Genomic DNA, 24,275 nt, shown 5'->3' with positions numbered 1-24,275 from the left:
TGCGAGGCGTTCGTCTTGCGGGGCACCACTGTAATGGTTTGACTTTAGTTTTGAATAATGGTAGTATTTCAATTAATTTTTTATTTATAATGGTTTGACTTTAGTTTTGAATAATGCTAGTATTTCAATTAATTTTTTAAGTGGTTTGTTAAACTCTTCATCTGAGGATCACGGGGGGGGGGGAGAGGTTAAAATATAAAAACACAAAAATACATAAGATAGTGGCAAATAATCAATACCCCCCCACCCCAGTTTAAAAGGCCAAAGGCCTGGAAGAAGGTTTTTGCCTGGTGCCTAAAGATATGTAATGAAGACACCAGGCAAGCCTTCCTGAGGAGAGCATTCCACAAACTGGTAGACACTGCAGAAAAGACCCCTTCTCATGTTGCCACCTTCCGGACCTTTTGAAGGGGGCACATGAAGAAGGGCCTCAGATTATGATTGCATGGTCTGGGTTGGTTCATATAGGGTGAGGTGGTCCTTGAGGTATTGAGGTCCTCAGCCATTTATGGCTTTATAGGTCAAAACCAGTATTTTGAATTAGGCACAGAAACTGCTGTAATATGCCCAAACTGTCTTGCGTTGGTGTGATATTGATGTAATATACTCAAACTGTCTTACTTGACCACTGTAAGGGACTGGACAGAGGAGGAATGATGGGAACCGCCTCCCCAGCCTGACTCTTCCAGAGAAGAGGAGGACAGCATGGATTGACAACAGTGGTTTACAGGAGGACATAGCTCAGAGGCAGATGAGGGGGAAAGCTGGGAAAGAAGGGGAAAGAAGCAGGAAGAAGAAGAAGAGGAGTTTGGATTTGATATCCCGCTTTATCACTACCTGAAGGAGTCTCAAAGCGGCTAACATTCACCTTTCCCTTCCTCCCCCACAACAAACACTCTGTGAGGTGAGTGGGGCTGAGAGACTTCAGAGAAGTGTGACTAGCCCAAGGTCACCCAGCAGCTGCATGTGGAGGAGCGGAGACGCGAACCCGGTTCACCAGATTACGAGTCTATCGCTCTTAACCACTACACCACACTGGGTCTCTATCTACTTGCAGTGGGATGCTTTTGAACTAACCACAACACCACACTGGCAGGAAGAAAAAGCACCACCAGGGGAGAGACAGCTGACAGACTCAGTGTCTTTAGAAAGCATTCCAGACCCCGCTCCCAGAACCCGGCGGGCATGGAAAGTAAGAGAGCAAAGAGCTCAGAGGCAGAAGGCACAAATCAGCCACCGTAGGGATGACATATAATGGGAGAGACAGAGGGGGTGGGATTTCACTTGGAGCAACATCATTACTCTAAGAGGCAGAATTTCTAAACCTCTCTCTGTGAATATTGAATAAAAGACACTGGGGGGGTCAGATTCCCTGAAGCCTGACAGCCACTGAATTCTGCACCAGCTGATGTTTCTGAACCCTCTTCAGAGGCAGCCCCACATATAACACATTGCAGTAAACTAACCTAGAGGTTACTAGATCATAGACAACAGTAGTTAGGCTATCCTTGCCCAGATAGGGGCACAGCTGGGCCACCAGCTGAAGCTGATGGAAGGCACTCCGGGCCACCGAGGCCACCTGAGCCTCAAGCAACAGCAAGGGATTCAGAAGTACCCCAAAGCTACATGCCTGCTCTTTCAGAGGGAGTATAACACCATCAAGACCAGGCAACCTCCCATCCATCTGGTCTAGAGAACCGCCCACTAACATTGATTCAGTCTTATCTGAATTGAGCTTCGGTTTGTTGGCTCTCATCCAGTCCATAACTGAGGTAAGACGACAGCCCAGCACCTCCACTGCCACACCTGCAGATGTAAAGGAGAAGTAGAGCTGTGTGTCATCAGCATATTGTTGACAGCATACTTCAAAACTCCGGATGACCCTACTTAGCGGTTTCATGCAGATGTTGAACAGCATGGGAGATAATATCAAATCCAGAAGAACTGCACATTGAATGTTCCACAGGGCCAAAAAAAAACCCCACTCCTCAAGCATCACCTTCTGGAAACAACCATCCAAATAGGACCAGAACGACTGCAAAGCCAGCTTATTGAGAAGGATACCGTGGTTGATAAAATCATTGGTGTATAACTGTTCTGCAAACAAATCAGAATGAATACTCATAGCAAACAAGCCGCTTGTCTAACTGTCATGTAAGCTTTGTGCAAGGAAATCAGGGTGAATGCTGAATCAACAGGTTGTCTAGAGGAGCCCTCCAGAACCTTAGAGCAACTTGCAGAACTGAAATAAAACTAAGGTGGTAGGAATCAACTCAGACTTAGTCCAGTGAGGAAATTCTTCAACTCTGTGCACCCAGCACAAATCTGTCTTGCTGAAACTGATTAACAGTGGGACCAACATGCTAAAATATTTTGCTTCCCTCATGGGACTGTGTCATGCAAAAACTGAGGTCACACACTGGGAGATTTGAGCTGTTCTTGCTTGACTGTGACAGAGTATGTAAGCTTCTATCTAATTTGAAAGAAGTTTGCTTCTATCTGCTTGAATAATATTAAATACATAAAAGTTGGGGTCTCAGTAGTTAATCAGATTTTGTCTAGCTGCTTGATACTCTCTAATGTTGTTTCTTCATGGCATTCTATGAAGTTTAGGTCATCATAGTCTGTGAAAGTGTTGTATATGGAACCTCTGTGCTCTGCTTGTTCCTAGCACTGTCAGTTAATGGATGAGATATTTGGCATGAGCAAGCCCCAAGAGGTTAGATTCTTACCCATGTTCATAGTATTAGCTCTGAATTTCTTATTTACTAAAAAGCAACTGCATATTTTATGTAATTAAAAACAGTAGAAACTTATGCACATTCAACTTGATTTATGTCTTCTTTTAGCCCTTGGGAAGAAGTCATCATTGACTGGAAAGGGGGAGGGGAGGAGAGAATTTATAAAAACTTGAAATAACAGCTAAAGACAAGCCTCTTCTTTTGTATGACAACACTGTTTCGATGACAGAGGGCAAAAGGTAGGGATTATTGTATCTACGGCATCTCCTAATACTATGGTTCCCAGCAAAGAAATGTGGGTTAGCACATCGCCTAAGAGCCAAATACTTAGGGAGTTGCCTGAAAAGATGCACTCCTGGAGAGAGGAAAAAAGATTAAAATAATGGGCCACTGGTGGGTTGGCAACAGTTCTACAATTCCGTGACTTCTGCCAAGATTGTGTGAGGCTGTTGCTGCAAGTGATTCCTATTGAAAATTAGAATCACGCAGTCCATAGAAAGAGGTGCCATGAAGCTTGCTAAGAAAATATAAAAGAACAAGCAAAACTTCATGCTCATTCACACCTTGGAAGATGGGAGCATGAAAATTTAAGAGTGCAGCCTCTTCGATCTGTGGTGCAATTAAAATAAAGCAATTTTAACCATGCACAGAGTACTTTCACAAACTGACTTTCAAAATATATTTGATTATGAGTCCCTTCAAAAATAAAGTCCATGGGATCATTTTCATATTAAATTACAGTGGTACCTTGAAATGCGAATGGGATCCGTTCTGGAGCCCCGTTCGCATCCTGAATGCAATGTAAGATGCGACGGCGTGACTGCGCAGGCGCGGGTCGCGTTTTGCCGCTTCCGCGCATGCGCGTGACGTCATTTTAAGCATCTGCACAGGCGCAAGCAGCGAAACTCAGAAGTAATACGCTCCGTTACTTCCGGGTTGCCGCGGAGCACAACTTGAATGCACTCAACCCGAAGCACATTCAACCCGAGGTATGACAGTATCTTTATTCTGCTCAGATGCTCAGAGCAGTGTACATAGTTCTTCTCCATCTGCCTTTTAGACTCACAAGAACTCTCAGTAATGCTGAGAGATCAAGACTGGCTCAGGGGCCCTGAATGAGCTTCATGGTTGAGTAGGGACTTGAACTCAGTCTCCCTAGTTCAAGCCCAATACTCTTTTAACTGCTACACCAACCACACCACATCTCCATTTAGATGTCATTATTGCTGTATCTTGAAGGCTCAGAGATGTCACAAAAAAACAATTTTTTAAAATGATACAATAAAGGAGAACTGTTTGTGGCAAAGACCATTGAATTTCAGTCATATACAAGAGTGCATTCTTCCAGCTTAGTTGGTTCGCCAGCTTCAGCTGTTCCTGGACAAGGATGACTTGGTCACAGTGGTGCAGGTCTTGAGAACATCTAATTTGTTGTTGTTGTTTAGTTGTTTAGTCATGTCCGACTCTTCGTGACCCCATGGACAAGAGCACACCAGGCACTTCTGTCTTCCACTGCCTCCCGCAGTTTATCCAAACTCATGCTGGTAGCTTCAAGAACACTATCCAATCATCTCTGTCATCCCCTTCTCCTTGTGCCCTCCATCTTTCCCAACATCAGGGTGTTTTCCAGGGAGTCTTCTCTTCTCATGAGGTCATTGGAGTCTCAGCTTCAGGATCTGTCCTTCCAGTGATTACTCAGGACTGATTTCCTTCAGAATGGATAGGTTTGATCTTCTTGCAGTCCATGGGACTCTCGAGAGTCTCCTCCAGCACCATAATTCAAAAGCATCAATTCTTCAGCGATCAGCCTTCTTTATGGTCCAGCTCTCACTTCCATACATCACTACTGGAAAACCATAGCTTTAACTATACGGACCTTAGTTGGCAAGGTGATGTCTCTGCTTTTTAAGATGCTGTCTAGGTTTGTCATTGCAAGGTTCCAGTAAGATCAACCAAAATTATCAAGGGGATGGAGCGACTGGGAAAACCACTGTAATACACTGTGTGGAACCCTTGAGGTTGGTTCAGAAATTGTGAGTAGTATAGAATGCTGCAGCCCAGCTTTTGGCAAGAACAGCTGCATGTCAGCATATTACACTGGTGCCGAAAGCTCTACACTACCTGCCAATACATTACCAAGCCATGTTCAAGGTATTACTATTAGTGAATAAAGCCCTAAACGGCCTAGGACCAGGTTCCCAGAAGAACTGCCTTATCCCTTGTACCCCGGTCAGATCACTGTGATCATCTGGAGAAACTCTCCTGACTGCCCCACAGTTATCCTATATTCATGTGGTTTCTGTCCACAGTAAGGCGTTTAGCATCGTGGCACCAGTAGTTTGAAACATTATTTTTATGGAAATCAGACAGACCCTACAATTTTTGACATTTCTTTGCTTGCTGGAAACAACTTCTTCTCCTTCTTCTTCTTCTTCTTCTTCTTCTTCTTCTTCTTTTTGCTAAGTCTTTTTAGAGATTTGATTTGATTCAGTGACAGACATTTGTTCTGTATTTTATGATATTGTAATGCTTTTATTGAATGCTGCCAAGAATTTTTCTTATGAGCTGGCAGCTCAGAAATACTTTTACATATATACACATACACAGTGCTTTTTTTGGGGGGGTGCAGGGGTACGCATACCCCTAAACATTTTGTGAATCTAAATTTGGCCTCATTGAGGGGGTAGTATTTCAATATGAGTAGGAAAATGAGAGTACCCCTAAACATTCTTTTAGAAAAAGCACTGCATACACACACACACACACACACACACACATATACTCCCCACCCCTGATGTTATTTCCACTGATGCTATACTATTTATTTATTTATTTATTTATTTATTTATTTTATTAGTAGTCTTATTTCAGACAGGGGAACTCAAAGTGACTTACACAAACAAGAGTAAAAACAAAGCTCTGTAGCTTGAAGTTTTGTCCTCTGTACTGAAAAAGTTCGGTTAGGATCACCACAATTTGGAAAGTGAAAGTGGGGCAGTGTCATGCCTATCACCAACCCGGTTCCAGGCACTAAGTCTTCGTAGGAAGTACTAGACACCCCACAGGTTGAGGACCTTGAGGAGCAGGCAGACCTTCCTGAATCCAATGAGGAGAATGCCCCGAGAGGCTCTCTGATTTGATACCTGATGGAAAAAAACCCAGAAGTGAAAGAGGAGTTGGTGGAGCACTCCGCCCCCAAACTCAAGTGTGCCACTTCAGGTCTAGGTCAAAGAGTGACAACACAGTATTCGCTTGTGGGCCCAGAGTTGTCAGTCTACTCGTGAGTAAGGAATATGCAATCCCCAATACTCCTTCATTGCCAGTAGCTGTATTTAGGGTGTGGTTTAAGAGGCCAGAATTTATAAGGTCCTGAGCCTTCTAGTTGCTGGAAGCAACATTGGTTCCTGACTCCTAGCATCCCTGGCTTGCTTAGGCTCCCTGTGATAGGGACCTTTTGAGGTGGCAAGGAATAGGGATTGTCCTAGCTTTGCCCACCTTCTGTTTTCCAGGATGTAAACACAGCTATATGGGACAATCTTATTTTTGCATCCCAATAATGGAAGGAATTATTAGACTACCACATCCCCATGAAAATCGTTCTCATTTTTACTCCCACCTCTCATGGTTACTGATTTAGTATAATTCGCTTTCGAAGTTTCAATGCACATATCATTCAGCTAACCTTTCCCTATTTTGTGTTTTCTAAAGCACCAACATTGCCTTATAGAGGCATTCTTTTGAACTGGCTTCTCATCTATGCGAAATGTGTTCTACAAATTCCTCTGAAAAGTTATTGTTAAAATAGCAATATTGTTCCCATATGTTTCTCTCCATAACTGATCTTCAAGCCCTACAAGATAAGCAAGACAACCAGATCACTTTCTCTATCAGACTGAATTTGAAGAGAATTAATTACATTCAAAAGGCTTGTCAGATTGGAAAAAGGAGAGTTAAGAGATCTGAACCAGCAGCAGATGTTGGAGGATACTGATCCAATTATTACCTAGCACAGAATATACTGGAAAAATGTTCTGGAGGCCAGCAGCGACACAATCTCTCTGGGTGGCCTGCCCATCATCTCTTGCTGACTGATCTTTGCTCCAGAGTTGTCATTCCACAGAAGGCACTTGGGGTCATGATGACACTTGGAAAAATATTATTTAAGGAATGATGTACCATTCCTTAGAGACATACAATAAAAAACTCTGCCATCAGTCTAAATCACTTTATCTTTTGGCCTGTCTATTCAGCTCCACCTATGGGACTATGTACAGACCACTGCTCTGCTCTACATGAGTGACGGCACCCAAGGGCTCGTACATAGAGGTAGTGCCATCTGAATATTTTGTCATTCCACAGAAGGCACTTGGGGTCATGATGACACTTGGAAAAATATTATTTAAGGAATGATGTACCATTCCTTAGAGACATACAATAAAAAACTCTGCCATCAGTCTAAATCACTTTATCTTTTGGCCTGTCTATTCAGCTCCACCTATGGGACTATGTACAGACCACTGCTCTGCTCTACATGAGTGACGGCACCCAAGGGCTCGTACATAGAGGTAGTGCCATCTGAATATTTTGGTTTGAGTTTTATTTCATTTCTTTTTCAAACTTTTGCATGTTTGCTTTATTGTGTTCCCAATGCCTAGCAAGTCCTGCATCTTTTAGAGATTTTGCTTCTCGTAAGAAAGTAGGAATCTGCCTTATACCAGATTATTTGTTCATATAGCCCAGTATTCTGAGTATCTGTAGCTCTCCAGTGTCTCAGCTCGAGGTTTTTTCTATCACCCGCCTTGGTGATCACACAGGGTCCCCGGACGTTTCACCGTCTATTGATCTCTGTGCCACCACTTGATTTCTCGCTGCCACCACCCAGGCCCTACCTGGTACAATACTGAGTCCAGTCAGGGTTAAATTGGAACATAAACTTGTTTATTTATTGCAGTTTAACAAGCGTGTGGTTTCATAAACGGTATCGGTCAATTACAATCATGGGGTGCCTATCCAGACCTATAACTTCCGCTACCTGCTCTCACTCACTAAACCACCTGTCAGATATTTATTTGTCTTCCTAGCTCCTAACTGTTCCTGACTCAGCTTATTTCTCTACGCTAACTCAACCTCCCCACAGACTCTATTCCAATTCACTCCCACTCCACCCAACCTCCCAACGAACTCCTCCCTTCGCCCCTCCCAGAGCTGGTTTTATAGTCCCTCTGACCACCCCCCTGGGTTCTGATTGGGTAACCTGTTTAACTATTTCACCTCCAGCACTCTCATATGTTAACGTCACACCTGCTACCTCCTCCTTTTAACAGAAAGTACCAGGGATTGAGCTTGTGGAGTTCTGCATGCAAAACATGTACTCTGGCACTTCGCTATGGCCCCTCCTTTCTCAAATGATTGATTGATTGAAAGTATCTGCAGAGTTTTCATCAAGATTGAAACAGTGATGAAGAATGCAACGGATGTGTAGCTCACTCAAGGCGAATCCCCATAGAAATGCTTATACATTTCCAGAATTGCGTTAGGCTTACCACCAGCTGCAGCTGCACATGTTGGCACTGGACATTCAGGGCATCATCTCTCTCTCTCTCTCTCTCTCTCACACACACACACACACACACACAACCACACCTACATTTCATCTAACCACACCAGCTTGGGAAGTTTGTTAAACCCAGTGGAGACCATCACCCCAGCAATAATTGTTCGAAGGCACAGCTTGCTACCACAGCTGAAAAGCTATAAACTATTATATTGGAAGAGGGGGGAAATTTGCCAGATGGCTCTCTCATCATTGCAATGTTATAAAGCAGCAAAATGTTTTAATTGCTGCAGAAGGAAAAGAACTTCTGCTGGGACTGTGGTTTACATCAGAAGCAAACCTTCTTTGAGGGAGATGGCCCTTCTCTTACCTTACATATCTCTGTCTGGGGGGAAATGTGCATGTGTCTGCATAAACCCTGAAAATGGGCATGATTTCAAACCCATAGAAGATCTTGCAAAATGGATTTTACCCTAGGTTGGGGGTAGGATTGATGCTAGACTCCATCAATAAGGAGAACATTGGCAGCAGACTATCAAAACACCATTGCTTGTATGCCTAGATCAGATGCAACATGGGTAGTCATAAGAACTCCATCACGAAACAAATTTGACAAGTGGGTGGGGCCACCCACCTGTCAATAAATCTGTGTCAGAAATGACATCAGGTCATTAACATGCTCCTAATGGGAAGTCAAGGAGGAGGAGGTCACAGCAGCCATGGTTAAGTGGTCACAAGACTTTGGGTATTCAATAACCATGCCACAGTGGGAAAATTTGTGGAAGATTAATTGGAAATTCACAAACCGTTATGTCTTAAGAGAAAACAACACTTATGGCATCTAACACCTTGGAAAGTGTCAAAGATGTACAAAAATGTCCCAAGTAATTGCTGGAGGTGTGGAGATAAATCAGGCACTTCCTATCACATGTGGTGGCTATGCAAAAAAATCCAGGCTTTTGGGGAGAATATCCACTTAGAAATACAAAAAAATAATAATAAAGATTTCCTTTAAGAGAAAACCAGAAGCTTATCTCCTGGGGATCACAGATTTGAAAATCCTGCAAAAAAGGAAGAGTATATTTTCATACGCCACAGAAGCAGCAAGAGTTCTTATCGCTACAAAGTGGAAAAGTGATGAAATCCCCTCTACCCATGAATGGATCCAAAAGCTAACAGATTATGCGGAGTTAGATAATTTATCAGAAAAAATAAAGAACAAACCAAAACAGGAAATTATCTCAAAATGGGAAGTCTTCAAAGTTTATTTGAAAAACAATTACAGTCGTTTAAACTCTGTCACCGCATTTGAACAACTTTAGTAGTAGATTTAAGAAAGATAGGAAACCTAAGATAAATCAATAATTAGTTAATTTAAGATAAAAATGTGTGGCGGCAACAAATAATAGATAATTGAAACAAGGAATTGGGTGGAAAGTCGGGTCTATAGTCAAAGAACCGCTTTTTGCTTTATTGATTTGTAATTCATATTGTCTTTATCACTGTTTTGTTTGTATTTTTCCTTTTTTGGTGTATCAACAAAAAACAAAAAAACACGCTGCTAGTAGAACAGCTGAATCAAGCTAGACTGTTCTTCCTTTACATTAGCTGGTGTAGGAGGAAGTCTGTGATGCTTAGCACTGAAAAATGCAGGGCTGCTTCGAAGATCAATGCTGGGAAGGAGAAACAGTCCTGGATAATGTCAAGTTTAGGGCAGGCCGGCCGGCCGGCGGGCCTTCCTGAAAACAACCTGGTGGGCAAAATGGGGGGGCTAAGCCTAGCCTGTGGGCCAGAGGTTCTCCATCCCAAGCTACAACAGTAATAGGTAATTTGTTGGCTATTATTTCAAAGATACCTCGATCCTCCTAGGGACTATATATGCATGAGTGAAGCTTTGGTGCATATTCCCTAATTGATGGGAAACTGTGTATGGCAGGTGGGTTCTGCACACATAGTCCAGCTGCACATACAGAACCCTTTCAGAAAATCATCATCATCAATCTTTATTACGGTCCAGAGACCCAACAAATCGTTACAAAGCAATACACAATTCAAACAGCCTACCTCCAGGTTAAACAAGCATTTTGTTCAGAATATAGGGAAATCAGCAGTAGCACCAATGAACTGGTTAGGAAGCAGACCAGGATGGGCTGGATTTGTGATTGCTGCATCTTAAGAGAGTTCTGTATCTACAACCTCAACTGCTGAGCAAAACACACAACTGGGTCAAGGCCGGTATTATTTTTTATTGTTCAGCAGCTATTCAAATACAGAGCTCTTCATGGTACAAAAGTTCAATATGGACAGTCCTTTTATGGACAAAATGAACAATGTCTCTTTAAAAACGATTGTGTTTCTCTAGTCAAAATTATGTATCTGCCAAGATTATTAATGAAGTAGAAAGTGCAACAGAGGTAAATACGGCCTTGGAAAACAGCTAGGGGCGTAAATGTGAGTGGTATCCATTCTCAGCACTGTAGACTGAGAGAGGAAAACTTGCTGAAAAGAAGCTGGAATTTATTAAACGGGTTTTTCAAAAGACTGTCGAGCTATTGTAATGACTGTTTCTTCCAGTGATCATAACTTGCTGCAGGCAAAGCAGTTCATCTTCAAACGCCCATCACAAATGAATGCAAGTTTAAATTGTGTTAGTACAAAGAGCTGCTCCACTTGCATGTAAATAGGGTGAACTATGTAAAATCAATATGCACAAGATACCTGGTCATTTTCAATTGCATGTACAGCAATATGAGAAACCTATGTACATGCCGAGGATACTGTAGTTGGGTTGAAACCTTCTGTTGCACGAGCATCTCTTTAAAACATGCCATTTGTTTTCTGTAAAACAGTAACCCTCTCAAAAAATAGTACACATAATGGAAAATCTTGACGAGGAAGCTTGGGTTGTCTAGGGCTGTCAGTGTTGATCTTTGGCAATTCCACATCAACATTTAATCCACTACAGGAGTGTTTCTATGGTCCAGTTCAGATGTACCAGCTTAATAAACCATGACATGAACAAGTGCATTCCTTTATTCCCTCCTCCCTTCTCTCACACGTTTATAATGCAAAATGGCGGGGGGTTTGTTAAACCACAGTTTCCTGTTACATCCAAACCAGGAAACTGTGATTTACAAGTGACTGGTTTAACAAATCCCAGAAGTATTTTAATTAGTCTTAATGTATCATAACAGGGAAGTATCTCCTCCGTGCTTCCTTAACATTATCTTTTCAACTTTTGCAGCCATCTTTTCTGGAATATACCGTATTTTTCCTTCTATAACACGCAGATTTTTTCTCCTAAAAAGGAAGGGGAAATGTCTGTGCGTGTTATTGAGCGAATGTGTGGTCCCTGGAGCCAAATGGTGCAAGGAGAGGCAAAAAAAACCAGGCAAAAATCAAATCGCGCGTCTCCTAGAAGGGAAACTTGAAAAGAGGAAGCGGCTGCTTTCCGGCATTCTGCCTCAGGGTCTTACTGCCCACGCACCTCTGTTTCCTTGCTGTGTTTGCTCAAACGGAACAAAGAGCAGGGAAAGCCCCTCCCCTCCAGGCAAGCAGAGGGGAAAGCTGAAAACATGCAGAAGGGAGAGAGAGAGAGGAAGCGCGAGCTGGCTGGCTTGGGTGGGTAGGTGAGGGAAAACTTTTGCCTTCCTTTCCTCCCTACCCCTCTCCTGCATTCTTAGCCAGCTGCTTCTCTGCACACCCCTCTCCTGCTCCTTGTCCCTTCTGTGTTTTTCCTTCCCTCCCCACTTAAAATGTGATTAAAAAGCATGGATCCACATGGATCCTCAGGATCTTTGCATTGGGTCAGCCCAAATTCACCATCAGAGCACATAGCATGTCCATGGCTACAGCCTGCCCCCCCAAAATCACGCACCCACTGTTGCCTGGGGCTGCAATGGTGCAAAAACATGGTTAAAAGGCATGGATCTACATGGATCCTCAGGATCTTTGCATTGGGTCAGCCCAAATTCACCATCAGAGCACATAGCATGTCCATGGCTACAGCCTGCCCCCCCAAAATCACGCACCCACTGTTGCCTGGGGCTGCAATGGTGCAAAAATGTGGTTAAAAAGCATGGATCCACATGGATCCTCAGGATCTTTGCATTGGGTCAGCCCAAATTCACCATCAGAGCACATAGCATGTCCATGGCTACAACCTGCACCAAAAAAATCACGCACCCACTGTTGCCTGGGGCTGCAATGGTGCAAAAACGTGGTTACAAAGCATGGATCCACAGGGATTCTCAGGATTTTTGCATTGGGTCACCCCAAATTCACCATCAGATCACATGTCTGTGGCCACAGCATGAAGCACAAAAATGATACATCCACTGTTTCATTCAGAATGTTTTTTCCCTTGTTTTCCTCCTCTGAAAACGATGTGCGTGTTATGGTCAGGTGCGTGTTATAGAGCGAAAAATACGGTAGTTACCACATATGCACTAAGGACAAGCATCTCTATACAAAACTGAAACCTATTTTCTGTGTTTTAGGGAGTCGGAGTCCGATTGCAGATCAGCCTCAAGGTAAAATCCAAAAGCGGGCATGAAAACTGACTGTGATGATATATCATATGAAGTAGAGGGGAGGGGGCGCCATCTATAAGAAATCATATTGTGCGTTTGGGTGCTATATTCTTACTGCCCGTTATTCACTTATAGCTCGTTCATTGTAAGGTGACAAATTGCGATTAAGTGCAGCGGCATATTAGTGTTACCAATAAGATTCAGCTGGAGCTCTGCACATGCCCTGGAATCATGTGTTTATTTTTTGCCTTTGTTGTGAGCAATCAGTGCACCATTGTTGCAAAGTATGAGAGAACTGCAGTAGATCAAGATAAATATCCTCCCATCAGGTGACGTCTCAGCAATTTCAGCCAAAGAACCTCTGCATACTAGGTGCAACCCCATTAAACTCCCCACTGTAACAGCAATAAAATGCTTAATTAGTCCCCAGAACCTTTTGCAACTGGCATTCAGAAGCATAGCACCCATAACAATGGAAGTAGAATGTAGCCATCATGGGTGGTAGCCTGGGCTGGATTTAGGTTTGATGAGGCCCTAAGCTACTGAAGGTAATTGGGGCCCTTTATATGTGATATTTGAGGGAGCAGGCTAGCAGGCAGGTCCCATTACTTACATCATAGGAGCCTACACAACACAAAACACTGTTGCTGCATGTAGGTTTTATTTTATTTGTTTTTTATCTTATATTTTGGAAATGTAGATCCAGTTTTTTTCCTTTAAATATTTTTGGGGCCCCCAAGAGAGTGGGGCCCTAAGCTATAGCTTGTTTAGTTTACTGTCCAAGTTGGTGGCTATCACTACAATTGTGGGGAGCAAATTCTACAGCTGAACTACGAACTATATGAAGAAGTTACTTTTTTTCACTGGCTGATGAGAGTTGTAGTTCAAGGGCACCACTTTGGAGAGGCTGGTCTAGATAATGGCACTGAAGAAAATGTAAAAATGAGAATTTTAAGAAGTGAAAATCCAGAGCCTCCTTGTTTGTAAGATGTTCTTATTCCACATGCAAGGCTATGTCAGACAAACAGAATTTAAAAGATGAGGCATTAAAAAAATTAGAAAACAATAATACAGTCGTACCTTGGATCCCAAACGCCGCAAACCCAGAAGTGAGTGTTCCGGTTTGCAAATGTTCTTTGGAACCCAAACATCCGATGGGGCTTCCACGGCTTCCGATTGGCTGCAGGATCTTCCTGCAGCCAATCAGAGGCACACTTTTGTTACCAAACGTTTTGGAAGTCAGACAGACTTCCAGAACAGATTCTGATCGACTTGCAAGGTACAACTGTAATGAAGGCTGTGAAAACACTGTGCTTTTTTGAAACCTTGAATGCATGCCACAGCAGATAACTTGATCTTGCAAGAACATCTTGCCTCTTTATGAAATCTCTTTTGTAACTTACACCTTCTGATATCTGAGAGGGCATTTGATGGGCTATTAAGTCTGTTTCCAACTGAGCAGTTTTTCTAAAGGATCTTCTCCTGAGCTTGATGTTATGATGATGGTCAGTGCCATTTTTCTAGAAAAAGAGGTGCCAGAGCTCACCATGAAACTCTCCCTTGTTCTTTTAGAACAGCAATGGGGCCCACTTGTGAACTGCTGGAGCTGAGCTCTGGTGAACTCCAGCTTGGGGTGGGGCAGACTCTGGTAATGATCTCGCTTTTCAGGCTGAGGGGGCCGGCCTTTGTCCACAGACAGCTTTCCGAGTCATGTGGCCACCATGACTAAGCCGCTACTGGTGCAACATAACACCGTGACAGAAACCAGAGCACACAGAAATGCCCTTTACCTTCCTGCCACAGTGGTACCTATTTATCTACTTGCACTGGTGTGCTTTCGAACTGCCAGGTTGGCAGAAGCTGGGACAGAGCAACGGGAGCTCACCCTGTCGCAGGGATTTGAACCACCGACCTTCCGATCAGCAAGCCCAAGAGGCTCAGTGGTTTAGACCACAGCACCACCCACTTCCCAAGTAGCCTAACTAGCCCAGTACTGTCCACGCTGACTTGCAGAGCTCTTGCCAATCAATTGCTATCTAATCATTTTCAGCTGAACTTATCAGGGATATACACCAGAATGCAGACTGCCCTTGGAAATTAGCCAAACACTTAGTAGTAATGTGAAATGATCCTTGGGGAGGCAATGTTGACGTGTTCTCCTCAGCTTTGTCTGCAGCTCCACCTGCTTCTGGCTCATTGTGGGTGCAGGGATTTCGTGACTTGTGTTTGCCTTTTGTGCAGTGCACTTTCAGCTTGAAAAAGAAGAACCGAAGGAAGTAGAGGTAACACCAAAGAAAAAGGCAGAGGTAGGCAACTGATCCTCATATCTGCCATATGCATTATAAAATAAAGGTTGCTTTGTTGAGCTGGAAAGGGTTATTTGGTTTGGTGGTTTGGAGAAGGCTGAGCCGTTAAGCAGTTTATATCCCATTAGTTCCCAAAACTTTTTCTTCTGAAATTTTTCTGAAGTCACTGAGTAGTTTACTTGTATCACTGGCATCCAGAAGAACATTGTTGCACAAAACACCACATAACCAGGCATGGCCAAACTTGGACCTCCAGCTGTTTTGGGACTACAACTCCCATCATCCCTAGCTAACAGGACCAGTGGTCAGGAGTGATGGGAATTGTAGTCCCAAAACAGCTGGAGGGCCCAGTTTGGCCTGGTAACATTGTTGCAGGATTGATTGCATAGTGCAATACTGTTGCACTATGAGTTTCCATAATAATGGCTGTGGCCCTGGATTCCTCTGTCATGCAATATTAAAACTCACTTATCCACTTGCTCCAACAGGCAAGGAACATTGGATACAACCCATTGCCCACAGGGTTTATGCGGCAACCAGAGCAGGGAGCAGAACTTTTTACCTGAAAATTTATTAGAGGTTATTAGGAAAAATGTTCTGGATGTCCATTCTTTTCCCCATTTTATTGCCATGTACTGTCATTCATTTACAGTGCACTGTGATCTATGTTAAGGTGCTTTGTAAGATTCTTTTCCCCTTTGTTACAGTCACATTATATTGGAGATGGCCCAGATTTCCAACGTTCACTGTTCAACCTTGGTGGTCAAAGTCCTCTGGTCGTATATTACCTTAAGATGCATGGAATATCTAACACCTTAGCAAACATGCGGGCTTACAGGATTAATCACATTGAAATCTGCAAAGTACCATATCCTTTTTAAAAATAAAAATGTAACTTCAGCTGTATTTATAAAATTGGGATTAGTTCGGTTCTTTAAAGGATATTAGGTGGGTGCAGTGCTGACAATGGAAGAATTTTAAGTTTGCACTTCTGAAGATTTGGTTTTCCTTTTCACCAAGGCAAACTAGGAGTTTGGGATCAGTTGCTGCAACTTCTTTTTCCACTTGCACCAGACAATATTTGAACTGGGCTGCTAAATCACATCTTAGGATCCAAGTGTCTCTCATCTATAATCTACTGATTTAGAACTGTGTTCCAGAGAACCCTGGGATTTTGATCAGGAAGTTTCTCAATTAGTAATGGCAGACTAGTTACCCGAAAGGCATGTTGCTCACCACAAATGATCTGCAATGTGCAGGGGAGGGGGCTGCAATACACAAATAGTTTTATGGCAGATCTTGGTGTTCCTGAGCAGATGGATCAGTCTGGAATGAGTTTCCTGAAGGCAAAAGGTTTAAAAAACTGTTGCTGCAAACCCTCTGGCAGCATTCTGGTCCTGAGTTTGCCCACTGGCTTATGGTGGAATACATTCCAGTTGTCCAAAACGATGTGTTCCTATACTACATCTGGATTAGACACCGGGATCTTAAGAATGTGCTATTTAGGAACCTGAACTTCAACATGAATTGTAATACTTGAAAATTCCCTGCTATTACCTAGCCAACCTTTAAGAGAGTTTACACACTGGGTTTTGGCTATAATACTAGTACCGGGGCGAAGGCTGTATCCCTTTCATTTCATATGATTTTAAGGTGCAGTGCCTAGTTATTGTGTTGGCTTCCTTTGGTTAAATTAGGAAGGGTTTTTGGAGATGAAGGTCATTTTAATTAATTTTTGTTCAGTCTTACACACATAACCATTTTCCAACAAGTCTGGGTTTTAGCAGAGTTAACCATTCCCAATAAAGATTAATGCCTGGATTCCCTCAAGCATTTTTTTTAATGATAATTCTTATTGCTCTGCTCTCCCGTGTACCAAAATGTTTCCACAGGAGCAACCTTTCCCCTCAGAGGAAATGTTACAGGATTTGGGGCTTCTTAGTTTAGAGAAAAGGCAAGTGAGAGTCAACATGGTAGAAGTGTATAAAATAGTCATAGTTTGGAGAAAGTGGATGAGAAATGGTTTTCTCCATCTCTTACAATGCTAGGACTCGAGGGCATCATACATTAACAGACTGATATGCTTTATTATGAGTTCTGTAGAATGACTGATTCAGAGACTGATCTGTGATCAGAATGCTACTTTGTTATAGTAATTGTAGGTTGAATACCACCCATCTCATTTCAGAATCTGCTTAGAATTTTCAACTTGTTTTTATTATTGCTTGTTAGCTGCCCTGAGCCCGGCCTTGGCTGGGGAGGGCGGGGTATAAATAAAAATTATTATTATTATTAGAATGCAAGACTTTTTTGTGAGTGTATGTTTTCAGATATCCTCTCCCAGCTTGCATTGTTTGCGCCAACTTTTCAGTTTTGCTTTCATCTTTGTTAGTCACAGTAGCTTCCATTTTCCAGTGAGTTTTCAGCCAGCCTTCAGAATTTCATGCTGGACACTCATCAGAGCTCAGAGCTGGGCAAAAAGCCCTTTATAGGTCTGGAGGGAAAGAAGAGGGTCGGTTATAGGTTTGCCCCTGAGAGACAGAGAAGAAAGTTTCCATCTTTTCTTTATCTGCTCCTGTGAGTGTTACTGCTTTCTGCCTTCTACATCTAAAACTATTGTTACTGGCTTCCAAACACTTTCCAGTGTGTCTGTATCTTTCCTGGATTTTCAGAACTGGACAGCTGAGGTCGCATATTTTACTATGCTTCAAATCTTCAAGTTACATGTATTTGAACTGCCAGTAACCATCATCCTATGTCAGCATCTTCATCAGAATCCAACTTCTAATTGCTACTGGCTTTTAAAAACAAATCCAGCTGAAAAGATATAAATCAACTCTTTTGGAAAGTTTTTGTTGGAGTATCTAAAGGAAAGGCTTTGTAAACATAATCTTCTGTTCTGATTCTGACACTGTTGGTTTTCTTGCAAGGAATTACCTGAGAAGAAAAACTCTCTGAGTTCAGGACTTTTCAAAAATGAGTTTAATCGTAGTGTGACTTTTCTTGGTTTTAACATAAGCCTACCATGATCAAATTCCTCTTGGATAATAGTACATATCTGTATCAAATCTGTTTTGTGGCTCTTCTCTGCAGCCCTAGATTTATCTTAAGGAAATTTGGTAAATCCTTTCTTGGGGCCTTTATTTATTTTACATACTATTTCCTAGTGTATTTATTTCCCTTGGCTGCTACATTAGCACTGGGAACTGTGTGTGTTTGCATTTGTGATATTTCTTAGATTTTCAGGTAGGTAGCCACGTTGGTCTGACGCAGTCGAAATATATAAAATACAAATTAAAAAATTGTCCAGTAGCACCTTAGAGACCAACTAAGTTTGTTCTGGGTATAAGCTTTTGTGCACATGCACACTTCTTCAGATATTTCTTAGTTATTGTGTAGGCCTTCATATGTCCAGTTCTTCCTTCTAATAGTTGACTCAGATGGTAGGTGACAACAGGACTGTAACCAAAATGAGGCCTATGAAAAACAAGATGGAGGCATTAGTGTGCTTTGGAGGCACCTAAAACCTGCAGAGGTATTTTTAAAAAATAAATTTAAGGGCAGGGTGTTGCACACCCCAATAACTATTCCAGTGAAGACTGCCTGTTTAGTAATTATGTAATTTTTCAAAAGAAAAATAGGAAATGGGGGAAGGGGGTAGAATGGTCAGCTGGAAGGGGCATGGCTGGCTGGCTGAAACACTGAATAGGGGCATACTTGCTAGTACATGATGGTTTATTGCAACGTGGTGTGAGAGATTTGACTTGTGTTACAGAGCTTCCCGTTAAAACTAAGGTTCCACATGCCTCCAGGCTTTAAATTCAGATTCCCAACTGATTTCACAGAGGAGACCAATGACATAGGAGATGACCCAGTTCCCCATCATCTCTTTCACTCTTTCACCCTGGCGCATTGCTCCGCATACAAGAGCAGTGTTAGAAACTGAGATATGAAAGCTAGGAACTACCGGTAAATGGCACCTTAAGCCTAGGCTATAGGTGCAACAATGGAATGTCTAGGCACGCTATATATATATATATATACACACACACACACACACACACACGAACACAAAGCTGAAAATGAATGAATTGCAGCTAAAATATGATGTTCATTTTTCATGTGGTCTAGTCCTTCCCCTGCTCACCCTCCTAATATTCTTAAGAGGGTCTCTTCTTCAATCTTCAGAGAGGAGCTGGAAATGGGGAGGCAGAAAAAGGACCTCCTTTCCTTCCGCTCTGAAATCTTAGGCACAGTGCTGCGCCCAGAGCTCAGAAATTGCTGGTGCTAATGGAACTCTCTGTTGCATAATGCGCCTAGAACAATGGAAGTTTTGAACACTGTACACAAGTCCCCTTCTCCCCCACTGGCTGCCTTCACACAGGTAGAGCGGACCTGTAGCTATTGGGGGGTGGGTAGCTAGGATTTTTGTCCCAGGCGAAGCCTCCAGAGGAATGCCATTGAGGCTCCCATCCACAGTATGTGTGTAGGCAAATGCATTTGTGGGGGTGCCAAATGGGTCTTTGACCCAGGTGAAATAAAACCTAGTTTCGCCCCTGGTAGAGCAGACTGTGCATGCCCAAATAGTAGTGAGAAAGTACAGTGGTACCTCGGGTTACATATGCTTCAGGTTACAGACACTTCAGGTTACAGACTCCGCTAACCCAGAAATAGTACCTCGGGTTAAGAACTTTGCTTCAGAATGAGAACAGAAATCATGCTCCGGCAGCGCAGCAGCAGCAGGAGGCCCCATTAGCTAAAGTGGTGCTTCAGGTTAAGTACAGTTTCAGGTTAAGAACAGACCTCTGGAACGAATTAAGTTCTTAACCTGAGGTACCACTGTACAGTGGTATCTTGGTACTCAAACAGCTTGGCTCCCAAATGCCGCAAACCTGGAAGTAAGTATTCTGGTTTGTGAATGTTTTTCGGAAACTGAACATCTGACATGGCTTCCACAGCATCCAATTGAGTGCAGGAAGCTCCTGCAGCCAATTGGAAGCCGCCCCTTGGTTTTCAAACCATTTCAGGAGTCAAACAGACTCGTGGAAAGGATTAGGTTCGAGAACCAAGGTACCACTGTACTGTGGGTTGAGCCCAGAGGAAAAGGTGAGCAGCAGTGGTGGGGAGGAGAAGGAGGAAGAGGTGGGTCTTTCTGAGAGCATCTTGCCCAATGGCCACCCCAAACCATGAAAGAAGCAACTGCAGACCTGTCTTCAGCTGTCCAGAGAGAGCTAAGGAGACTTAATGGAGAACGGCTCAGATCAGAAAGAGCTATGGTGGGAGAGGAGAGGAAAGAGTATGCTATGGGACACAGAGGAAAGGAGGTTAACTGAATGGGTTGAAAAGAAAATTACTAAATTGTAAGAAAAATGTTTTTTCTGTGGTTTACATACTGGTGCATCTCTCTTGGGTTAATAAAAAACGTAAAAGTGGTCCTTGGCGTGGTTTGCGTTATGCACCACTGGTATAAAGAAACGATAATATTTAGGTAGATTGAAGCAATTTTATGCAGGCGCTTGTAGTCCCCCCCCCTCGAGGCTTTGCTTAAAAATGCATCATAATGCTTTGTATATTATTCTTCGGGAAGACAAACAGACCGATCTCGCAGAAGTCTTCCTGCACTGGACCCACGACATGAATGGGAGTTTTGAAAGAGCACTATCAGAACATGCGCAGGTGCCTGCCCTGCTGGCTTGGACATCACTGCTTCGGCCACCCCCAGCCATGTTAATGGGAACTGCTGCCCCACAGTCATTGCCTCAAGCATTTCATTGGGACTTTCCTAGGAGAATCTGCAGAATGGGGCATATTTCCTTTTCTTAAAAGGAAAACGTAAATTTGTAATGAAATACTACATTGCCACTCTTTTTTAAAATAATCTTTAGTAGAAATTCTGCCCACGCATGTGCAATTTTTCTCTCTCTAGTTTCCTCGAAGGAAGGAATATTAAGCTCATATTCATGCCAATGTATTCATGCTACCAGCTCTGATTTATACCTCCGTATATGGTATAAACGGCCTCGGTTCAGTATACCTGAAGGAATGTCTCCACCTCCATCGTTTTGCCCGGACATTGAGGTCCAGTGCCGAGGGCCTTCTGGCGGTTCCCTCGCTGTGAGAAGCCAAGTTACAGGGAACCAGGCAGAGGGCCTTCTTGGTAGTGGCACCCGCCTTGTGGAACGCCCTCCCACCAGATGTCAAAGAGAAAAATAACTACCAAACTTTAAGAAGACATCTGAAGGCAGCCCTGTTTAGGGAAGCTTTTAATGTTTAATAGGTTATTGTATTTTAGTGTTTTGTTGGAAGCCGCCCAGAGTGGCTGGGGAAACCCAGCCAGATGGGTGGGGTATAAATAAATTATGATGATGATGATGATGATGATGATGATGATGATGATAAACCAGCTCTTTATGTTCCTGTGGAATCCAATAAAAGCAGGCCTCTTCCACACTTTATGGTTTTATACCATCATATGGGACGCGGGTGGCGCTGTGGGTTAAACCACAGAGCCTAGGACTTGCCAATCAGAAGGTCAGCGGTTCGAATCCTCGCGATGGGGTGAGCTCCCATTGCTCGGTCCCTGCTCCTGCCAACCTAGCAGTTGGAAAGCACACCAGTGCAAATAGGTAAATAGGTACTGCTCCGGGGGGGAAGGTAAGCGGCGTTTCCGTGCGCTGCTCTGGTTTGCCAGAAGCGGCTTAGTCATGCTGGCCACATGACCTAGAAGCTGTACGCCTGCTTCCTTGGCCAATAAAGCGAGATGAGTGTCGCAACCCCAGAGTCGGCCATGACTGGACCTAATGGTCAGGGGTACCTTTACCTTTACCTTTACCTTTACCTTTACCTTTACCTTTACGGGATTATTAAGACAAAGCAGGGGAGGCTAGTCTGTTAGGCCCAAGGTGCCCTGCCCCAACAACCTCATCCAGCCCCCACCTGCCTGCCTTCTTACTTGCAACCAGCCCTGGAATTAGTACTGTCAGCTTCTTCCTCCTTAGTTTCTGTGCTGCCCTTGTAGAATTCTGCAGCGGAGAGCGTGGCAACAAACCAGTCCCAGCGGGTGCCAGTCATCACTGGGAGGAAATACTTGCTTAGCTCACTGAGCCCCCACAAAATGATACTATTGTGCCATTTAAAGAAATAAATGCAACACGTTGATTTACAACTTCTGTTGGGCTTCATAAAACACCAGAAGTATTTGTCTCTAGAGTGACAGTGGAAAATGTCAACACCACCTTCCGTCACAGAATGGCTTTTGGAAAGAAAGAAAAAGGAAACTAACATTCCATTTCAGAGCCAAACAAAATAAACAGGATTATAAATTTATTGAAAAACGAGCTCTATTCATGAATTATTGGAACAGCATATGTCTTCTTCTCCCAGCTTTAAGATACCACTCCCAATATTCTTAGCATTCTCAATATATGTAGCATTTTCAATATTCAGTATTTCAGTATTCAGTATTCTCAGTATCTCCAACCTTATAGAAAATCTGGTACTTTTATGCTTGACTTCTATCCTTATTTTAACTATTGTATATAAGACCAGGCTGTCACAATTTCTTGATGGTTTCTCTTCTTTGACTGTCTGCTTAACTCGTGCTTAATTCACATATGTATGTTTGCTTGTTGTAGATTTTGTAGCTTGGCCTTATAAATAAATGTTACAAAGAAAGACAAGCCTGAAAAATAAACATCTTTTCCCTTGACTGCAATAACAGCACACCAGCTTCTCCGACATACAGAGATGCTATTGCAGAAAGTCAAAAAATTGCAGAAAAACGGCACAACGATTTTCTTAAGTATTGCATTCATTAAGCAACTGTCTTTACTTTGAAAAAAGCTCTGTGTACAATTGGAGGGTACTTTGGGGACCTCACGTGAGGATGGCATGAATTAGATTCCTTGCCAAGCAGCAAAAAGGCAAAGGCGTATTGCGCTGCCTTAGTCACTCCCACTATGCGCTCTATGAATTATCTGCCACTAATGTTCCTATGTTTTAATGCTAAACTACAGATTCAGGAGAAGCAATGAACTTGCACAATAAGCTTGCAGACACCCAGGTACTTTGGTCACTCTTGGCAGTGCAAGTTGTTCATTTTCATATAACGAATAGCAGATGTCTATAGCTGCAATCCTCAATGCTGATCACCCTCCAGAAAACGCTTGTTCAATGGCACTCTTTCAGGGCTACTCAGCAGCAAATGATTTGAGGAATGCTGGGTTTCCAAGCAAACTTACTGGAAAAGCAGAGATAAGCTGCTGCATTTCATGTACAACTCCATATTTGCTTTTTATTTATTTTAAGCAGTGGGGTGAGTAAAAATGTGTGTGTGTTCTTATGGATAACATTGCAAGTGTGTCATGCATATGGCTTTGCTTTTCAGTTTTGAACATAAGTGTGCTGATGAACTAGCACATTTACAACGCCAGAGAAAAAAAGTTAACAGAACATACAAGAGGTTTGCTTTTAACTATATTTTTTTATGTAGCAAAAGGTTAAGGCTCTCTTATCTGGGCTGCATCAATAGGAGTATAGCATCTAGATCAAGGGAAGTAATAGTGCCACTGTATTCTGCTCTGGTCAGACCTCACCTGGAGTACTGTGTCCAGTTCTGGGCACCACAGTTCAAGAAGGACACTGACAAACTGGAACGTGTCCAGAGGAGGGCAACCAAAATGGTCAAAGGCCTGGAAACGATGCCTTATGAGGAACGGCTAAGGGAGCTGGGCATGTTTAGCCTGGAGAAGAGGAGGTTAAGGGGTGATATGATAGCCATGTTCAAATATATAAAAGGATGTCACATAGAGGAGGGAGAAAGGTTGTTTTCTGCTGCTCCAGAGAAGCGGACACGGAGCAATGGTTCCAAACTACAAGAAAGAAGATTCCACCTAAACATTAGGAAGAACTTCCTGACAGTAAGAGCTGTTTGACAGTGGAATTTACTGCCAAGGAGTGTGGTGGAGTCTCCTTCTTTGGAGATCTTTAAGCAGAGGCTTGACAACCATATGTCAGGAGTGCTCTGATGGTGTTTCCTGCTTGGCAGGGGGTTGGACTCGATGGCCCTTGTGGTCTCTTCCAACTCTATGATTCTATGATTCTAGGAATGTAAGTAACATAATGGCCAGGGCCAAATGATTTG

General features: G+C 43.0%; 1 protein-coding gene across 2 annotated transcripts in view; it reads left to right on the top strand.

Moving 5' to 3' along the window:
• The window catches only part of FAM227B (family with sequence similarity 227 member B), a 116,385-nt gene that overhangs the window by 88,659 nt on the left and 3,451 nt on the right, over positions 1-24,275 (top strand). For both annotated transcript variants that reach the window (XM_079953338.1, XM_079953339.1), the window contains exons 11-15: positions 12,795-12,827; positions 15,069-15,133; positions 15,841-16,002; positions 22,858-22,934; positions 23,520-23,594. In XM_079953338.1, coding sequence (XP_079809464.1) covers positions 12,795-12,827; positions 15,069-15,133; positions 15,841-16,002; positions 22,858-22,934; positions 23,520-23,594 — 412 coding nt within the window. The remainder of the gene's footprint in view (positions 1-12,794; positions 12,828-15,068; positions 15,134-15,840; positions 16,003-22,857; positions 22,935-23,519; positions 23,595-24,275) is intronic.

Source organism: Podarcis cretensis, assembly GCF_951804945.1.
Source record: "Podarcis cretensis genome assembly, chromosome: 14".
NCBI lineage: Eukaryota > Metazoa > Chordata > Lepidosauria > Squamata > Lacertidae > Podarcis > Podarcis cretensis.
The sequence above is the reverse complement of the archived record's forward strand: the minus strand, read 5'-3'. Positions and strand labels throughout refer to the sequence as shown.